At 43.2% G+C, this 7,627-nt stretch overlaps 1 protein-coding gene across 1 annotated transcript; it reads left to right on the top strand.

Annotated features, from left to right (window-relative positions):
- On the top strand, positions 1–3,264 carry nrarpa (NOTCH regulated ankyrin repeat protein a). Its single transcript, XM_070988220.1, has 2 exons — positions 1–140; positions 357–3,264. The coding sequence occupies exon 2, from the start codon at positions 844–846 to the stop codon at positions 1,180–1,182; it is 339 nt and encodes a 112-aa protein (XP_070844321.1). The 5' UTR covers positions 1–140; positions 357–843; the 3' UTR covers positions 1,183–3,264.
- The last annotated feature ends 4,363 nt before the right edge of the window (positions 3,265–7,627 follow it).

Here is a 7,627-nt window from a genome sequence, read left to right as displayed (position 1 = left end):
GCAAATAAAGGACGCGTAAAATATTCCCTCAGAGCGCAGCACCCGGCAGAGACTCATACGGACCGCGCGGAGGACACAGACCGGGCCACACGGTGGATTTGTATCGTTTTCGTCGCTACGGACCCGTCCATCTGTCACAGGTAAGTCACAAAACTGCAGCGGATTACATTTCCAGGCATGTTAAGTGGCAAAAAATCAAGCAGTGTGTCCATGCGTAAACGTGTGCGCACGGAGGACTCCTCTCTCGCTTGGATGTGGCGGAATGTGGGGTCTCTCTGGCAGTCTGTTGATGAGGAATCGGGATTCATGTGGACTTCTGTTGTCCCCTTTTTTTCGTTTTTTGTTGTCTTTCCCAGACACCCTGGCCACATGAGCAACGACGTATAGCCAGGACGCGTAGCCAGGAAACGGGTCGGACGGTTCAAGGAAAACCTGCGGAGGCTGCCCTGTGGAGATAGTGGTCATACTTCCAATTTCCCCAAGTGAAGTCGGAGGTGTCTCTCTTCTCCATCCACTGCTATACGCTACCTGCTGCTGCTACAGAGAGGGAATTACATCTAGAGACCCCTGGATCGCTTGAGAGCACCCTTTTATGTATTTTAGGATTTTCAAATATTAACATTTTTTGCACACCACGTGTGTTATTTCCTCTCTTGTCCTTTTTGGGATATATACAGTGCTTCCTGTTTCAGTACTTTAAAGTGCCTTATTAACTGGTTATAATCCAGTGTAGCTGTGGCATTGTCACCAGACCAGAGACGCTCAACAGGGAGAAGACGATTATTATCAGCTTTAGAGCCCAGGCAGGATTACTGGTTCCCCACCCTCCAGCGAGCTGCAACCATGAGCCAGGCGGATGTGTCGACTTGCTCCGCGCCGCAGAGGGTTTTCCAGGAGGCGGTGAAGAAGGGCAACACCAAGGAGCTGCACTCGTTGCTGCAGAACATGACAAACTGCGAGTTCAACGTCAACTCTTTCGGGCCAGAAGGACAGACGGCCCTCCACCAGTCTGTCATTGACGGGAACCTGGAGCTGGTAAAATTGCTGGTGAAGTTTGGTGCAGATATCCGGCTGGCCAACAGGGAAGGGTGGAGCGCTTTACACATCGCCGCCTTTGGGGGCCACCAAGACATTGTGCTATACCTCATCACCAAGGCCAAGTACTCCTCTGGCGCCCGGTGATCTGTCTCTGCTGTCAGGTAAAATAAGAAAACAAAAAATAGCAAAACTGCAACAAGTGGAAAATAAAACTGCAACACACGGGAAAGCCAGGCTCTTGTGAACGCAAAAAAAAAACTGCCATTATCTACATAGTTGTGCCAAATTATATAGAAAAGGAAATAAAAATAGGCCTGCACAATAATCTTCTCTCATTGTAAACCAAACGGGGCCCTCTGTGCACTCCCGGGTGAAGCACCGCATGCTTCATACACAGCGCTTCAACATGAATCTTTAACAAAAGCAACGCCATCTCGGTGAGTTTGTTGGTACTAAAGCTTTCCTCTTGAATGTCTATACTAGATCTTGTCGTCCACTGTAAAAGAAGCCAGTGCCTGTGTATCACATGTGTGTGTTTGGACTCCACAGAGTGCAGATGGCCCAGTTTTTCTCTCCCCCATCCCCTGTACAGTTGAATGGTGTCTCTGGGGTGGTGGCAGCAGATTTGACCTGTTGCTCCTCATTGTTCACTTGTAAAACTTTTTTTTTTTTTTTTTAAGTTATTTGATATGAAACACGGCACTTGATGCTATATGGCTGCATGCTGGAATATCTGAAAGGGAAGACACACGAACTAGAGAAGAAGGGTTGCCCTCTGTTGGCTACCAGAGGTCTATTTTCTTTAATTCATTGATTCTTTTTTCTTTTCTTTTTTTTAACTCAAAGAGCGGCATTATGGCTATCCACGCTTTCAGATGTGTAATCATTATGTAACAACAAGTGACTCCATCATTGTTGTGAAGTACTGTACACAATAGCTTTACTTTGTTTCTGTTTTTGCTAAGAAAAGAAGAGACAGTAGGTGAAAGCGCTCTGCAGATCTTGCCATGCTGGCGTCCAACTTTTCAAGCCAGTGAGACCACTTTGCCAGAGGTCGTTGTGTTTTTATTTTTTTAAAGGAAAAAAAAAACCCGCTGCTTTCGCTTTGTATCAAAAAAAAGTCGCATTTGGAATTCACTTTATAATCTCCTTTCAGTATTTTATTAACATCCTAGTCATCACTGTGAAAGCAGGCTGTGTTTTTTATTTATGAAGGTACATTGAGAAGATGCATTTTTGAATATTGTGTGGTTCTTCTTAAAAAATCTATAAGTGTAAGAATATCTAGGGTGACTCAAGCTGCTTCAGACTCGTAGTATAAACTGTCCCGTGTGGAGGTAGACCTGCCACTCCCACTCACAACCAGCACCCCAGAACCCCTCTGTTATAGCTTGTTGACCCTCAAGAGGACTCCTACCCCCCCTCCTCCTTCCATTAAAAAGACTTTGTTTGGTTGCCTTTTGCCAGCTACCTCGACTGTAAAGTATTCTCAAGTTGTTCAGTTCTCACGGCTCTGCCACGTTGTGTGGAGTCTGGAGACATTCACAATTTGTCTGTGATCAACCGCATGCCAGTATGTTTTTGTTTTTTTGTTTTTTTTTCCTGCTATGTAGCCTAACAGACATGATGGACTTCAATACAGAAGATGCAATGACCCCAATCCCTGCATCCTCAGTCGGGACAGTTTATTCTACACTACAACCAAACCAATTCTGACAAGCAAAGCATCGTTTTGCCTTTTCTGCAAGGGAATCAGTGGTTCTCTGTCTGTCTGTCTGTCTGTCTGTCTGTCTGTCTGTCTGTCTGTCTGTCTGTCTGTCTGTTTCTCACACACGCTCACAGTCATTGTTGCGTGTTTTCCCACGTCTCTCTCTCTCTCTCTCTCTCTCTCTCTCTCTCTCTCTCTCTCTCTCTCTCTCTCTCTCCATCTCTCTCTCTCTCTCTCTCTCTCTCTCTCTCTCTCTGTGTGTATGGTCGTTTTTTCGTTTCCTATATTTTTTCAGTCATATAAAATAAAAACAGCAACAAAAAAGGAATTGTATCGCATGACTTATAAATGCAGGGAGTTTTATTGCACAAAAATGCGGAGCCTTGTGCGCCCCCAGTGTTTGTACGGGGTAACTGCAGGAGCCAGGGCTTTGGAATAGTTACTACTACTGAGCAGGACCCTATTACTGTTGGACGATGAAGACAAGAAAAACACATGACTGTTGCAGGATGTCACCGAAAAGGAAAAATTAAAAAAAAAAAAAAAAAAAAAAGAATCTGGTTTCATAAACTTGCCTGCTGCATTTTGGAAGTCATGGCACCCTAACATTTGTATCAATGCTGCTTGTATGTTTCTTTTCTTTTTTTTTTCTTTTTTGTTAATGTTGATGTTATTTTTTTTAAGCCTACTGCTCAAATGGCCAACAGTTGTATAGAAGCTTCACAGCAGCACTAGTTCACCTCATGAGAAGCTGTCAGGTGTGTGTGTGTGTATTTTTTTTTATTGATGTGCGTGTGATTGTGTGCTTCTCATGAGCCCCCCCCCCCCCCCCAGCCCCGTGTTGCTGTGGTAAAACATTCCTCCAGACTGACAATTTCCCATTTTAATCTCGGAAAAAACACAAATAACTGAAGCGATAGATCCACTACATCAAGGCAGAGATTGGTATCAGGCAACAAATGAAATATGCATCGCTTGTCTTAAACTTGATGATTTTTTTCTTCTTTTTTTTTGTTTGAATATTGCACTGATGACTGTTGTTGAAAAGTTGGCCTTTGTGTGTCAACATTTTAATTTTTTTCTGAATAGAAAAAAAACAAACACAAACAAAATACTATTGTATAAATATATGCTCCAGGTGATAATGTCCTAATGTGTGTGTTACTTTGTGGGAAAAACATGGCGTTTTTTTTTAACAAAGATGCGTGTATCTCTGTGATTGGGTGTATGTATATATACATATGGATATATATATCAACGCTGATGATGATGATGATATCTTGGGGCACTTTCTTTTCTGAAGTGCTGTCTTCCTGTTTTTTTTGAAAGGGGAATAATACATTTGATGGTAAGATCATTGTAACATGATTAAAAATTGCACGGTTGTGTGGTTGTTTGGCTTACCAGGGTCATAACATTTATGATGTAAGGAGCCAGCCGCCGGATTGGTGTACATGAGTGAGATGATTTTTTTTTTTTTTTTTTTTTAAGAAAAAAGTGCTGACTTCTTTGGACCAAGTAGTGTTTCTGGTCTTGCTTCATTTCAAGCAAGCGGAAACAGCTGATTTTTCATGAGTGATGCAGATGTTCCATCGTGTTTGTTTTTGTTTGTATTCTTTTATTTTTGAACGTTTGTAACACTGTGATGATGACGTGATGTCATGTGGAGATGAGTGCTGTATTATTTTTGTACGTTTGTGTACAAGCCAGTAAAGAAATCATTAAACTCAAACTCTCTGTGTATGCATACATTTCTTCCTCATCTCCCGAGCAGAAGCTACACCTCCTCCTCCTCTTCCCTCCTCCTGCATTTTTTATAGAAAAGGTTGGTTTGGGAAACACACCCCTACCCTCCTCTCTCTCTCCCTCTCTCTCTCTCTCTCTCCCTTCTCCCTCCCCTGTCTTCCAAGCCGGGCCCAACCCAGATCCCCATTCTCTCCTTTTGTCATTCATCTGGCCCCATCCTTTCACTGCCGGGATAAAAGAGCCCAGTGCATTGTGGGTAGGCTCAGTTTAAAGAAGGGTCCCCTCCCCTGTGTGTGTTGTGGGAGAGCTGGTTTTATGTTACCCCGACACACTCAAAAACTTTCCGACACACACTCCTCTCTTGTGCTCTGTGTCTAAAGACTGAGGGCCAGTCTTTGCACTTCGAGTCAGCTCTCTGCAAACAACCTGCTTCTGCCTCTCTCTCGAGTCTTTCACTCATTCTCGCTATGCTTTTCTTAGATTATCTTTGTTCCGTTCCTTTCTTTACTAACACCTTCGCATGAGCTGCGAAACTCTGCTTCCAAAAGCGACTCAGCTGGTCTGTTGGACGGAAACAAAGCATATTCCTGCTTGTTATTTTTTTAATGCCTATTTTTGTGATTTTCCTTGTGAAATGTGTGCTCCTGTAATGATGCATGAAACGGCCCTGTAAATGCTTGGTTAAAGTGTTAACCGCTCTCAGCTCGTTTGAGTCAAAAAAATTAGAACATACATTCATTTGCAGCCAAGAAATGGTTCAGAAACACTGTGTCAGTGTGTGCATTTTGTACTGGCCAGCAAAAGTTGATGTGATTTTTCAGTTAAGTCTTTAAATATTTCATTTTCAACCGTTTTGTGTGCTGCACAGTTCAGTTTTGGCTTCTTGCCCTTTGCTATCTTGTCATCACCATACTTGTAGCACTGGTAAAACAAGCACAAGGTGCTGTGGGTTACATTTTGGCCCCTTGCATTGTGCTCATGAGTCTCAGCACCTGTTTATTTGAAGCGAAACCTTTGATTGAGTCATGTTCTCCCCATTTCATGGAAACGCTGAGTTGCAACTGATATTGCATGGCTGTGGGAGGGTCGTGGGAAAAGCGACACGACAATACATCTTTCTTCACGTCAGACCTGTTCGTGTTGTAACATTCACTGGGTGTTGACCTGCTGTTAACTGCAAACGTTTGAGTAAAGAGGGTTACAAACGTGATTGAAATAACGGTTGTGGTTTGAGAGTTTTCATTTCAGCATGACCCTGAATTGAAGTGGAAAAAAAAAGAGTAGTATCTTACATCTGGTCTTCACTGGCAGGGAGACGTTTGTGCTATTGTTAGAGCAGCCGTTAAACTTACTTTCTGGGCTGCAGCTGAACCATCCGTGACCTCAGCTCAAATGTTCTGCACCGACCACACCAAGAGCACACATCTCATGCACGTCTTTGTCAAACTCAACACCAGGAAAGTTAGCTCCTCTAAACACCACCCCCTCTGTGTTTTGATACAGTGGCAGGCCGAATGGGCTCACTGGCTTGCTGTTCGCTTGTCCTTTCCTCTCTCCCTCCCAGTCTCTCACTTCTGCAGGATGTTTTTGTTGAGCTGGGTTCCCTATTGTTCACACACTGAGTTGGCTGGCCTCCCAGGGTTGCTGCTGGCTGCTAGGCCCCCTAATAGGTTCTTCATGTGCCTTGGCTTTCCTCGCTCGTCTCGGTCTGGCCTGTGCGTGGAGCAGCCTGCTTTATGGAGCCAGACAACACAAGGCATTTTGGGAGGAATTTTGACAGTGGGAGAAAATGAGAGCTGCAGTGAGAGAAAAGCAAAGCTGCATCAAAATTGCTTCACTGACAAATTAAACAGGCCACATTGTCAAATATAACCGGTTACACCCCTGCAAATGTGTGAATACTGTCTGTTGTTGTATCTCACAGATTAATTGAGTACAATATCGCTGGTGGGTCAATGTTACAGCATCTGCAATCAAGTGCATCTGTGTGATAATCTTCCACCTCTATTCAAAAGGCCATTGTTCAGTGGCTCATAAAATATTCATATCCATGCTTACACCCCGCATTTGAGATTAACTGAACATCTTGTGATACATGTAAAATGTAATTTAATTGGTTTTGCAACACTGAATTCCTCTTTTTATAACGGCTCCTGTTCAACTTGCGCACAATGACAAGAGCTTTGATTGTGAGACCCTGTGTATGACTTCCTCAAAGTGCCTCGGTATTGGCATGATTGAGTAATAATGTAATGCAAACGGCTTGTTTGAATGAGATCTGCGATCTCTTACATGTAGGACGAGAACACTTATGAGGAACTTTTTGAGCTGCTGTGGGAACCTGTGGTGTGATGACAGCCACGTAAAGAGGAACTTAGAGACATGTTTAACAGTGTTGAATTAGGCTATGCAATATGATGTGATTTTACTTGTACATGTTGCCCTCCACATGACACACATGACCTCCGCTTGCTAAGGTGGAACTAACTCACAGTGTGTAGTGTATGAATAGTACTTATTAATCGTTGTGACAACATTTTCTTTTTGAATGACCAGGCATAGCATTAGTTATTAGAGCTAGTTGTATTTCAGTGTTTTCCCTAAGAACTTCAGAAATGGTTAATAACTATAACCATGGCAGCTCAAAGCCATGTCATTGACGTTGGATTTCTTCCAAACCATGACATGGCCTGAAAGATGCTACCGCGGATTAAAGCGTTAAAGCCTCCTCCACCCATGCAGGTGTTTTCATTTATGTTACCTGATTAGTGAAGATGTGTCCAAACTGCACTTGACTGACATTTGCCACACTGTCCTCATAGTTTTTTGCACCCATTAAAACAGGACAACTTCAGTTTTTATCATTTGCATTGGTACGTAGAGTTTTGTTATGTCACCTATTTCCCATCATAGCTCCACCCAACTTCCACCTGAATAGAGTTACAGAAAAAACCTGTGTGGGTGTGCAGTAGCTTTAAATATGTTTACAATAATTAAAGAACTACGGCAGTTAAGGACAGCAGTCCTGGCTGTCCTGGGAATTTTCCACGTACACGCCTGTCTGCCTGAGGCCTCGTTCATAAACATGTTCTTAGATTCTGTATGTGCTTGACTCTGTAGTGGAATGATAACAAA

Source organism: Chaetodon trifascialis, chromosome 20, assembly GCF_039877785.1.
Source record: "Chaetodon trifascialis isolate fChaTrf1 chromosome 20, fChaTrf1.hap1, whole genome shotgun sequence".
Classification (NCBI taxonomy): Eukaryota; Metazoa; Chordata; class Actinopteri; order Chaetodontiformes; family Chaetodontidae; genus Chaetodon; species Chaetodon trifascialis.
Note: the sequence above shows the minus strand (reverse complement) of the source record. Positions and strands in the feature narration are given on the sequence as shown.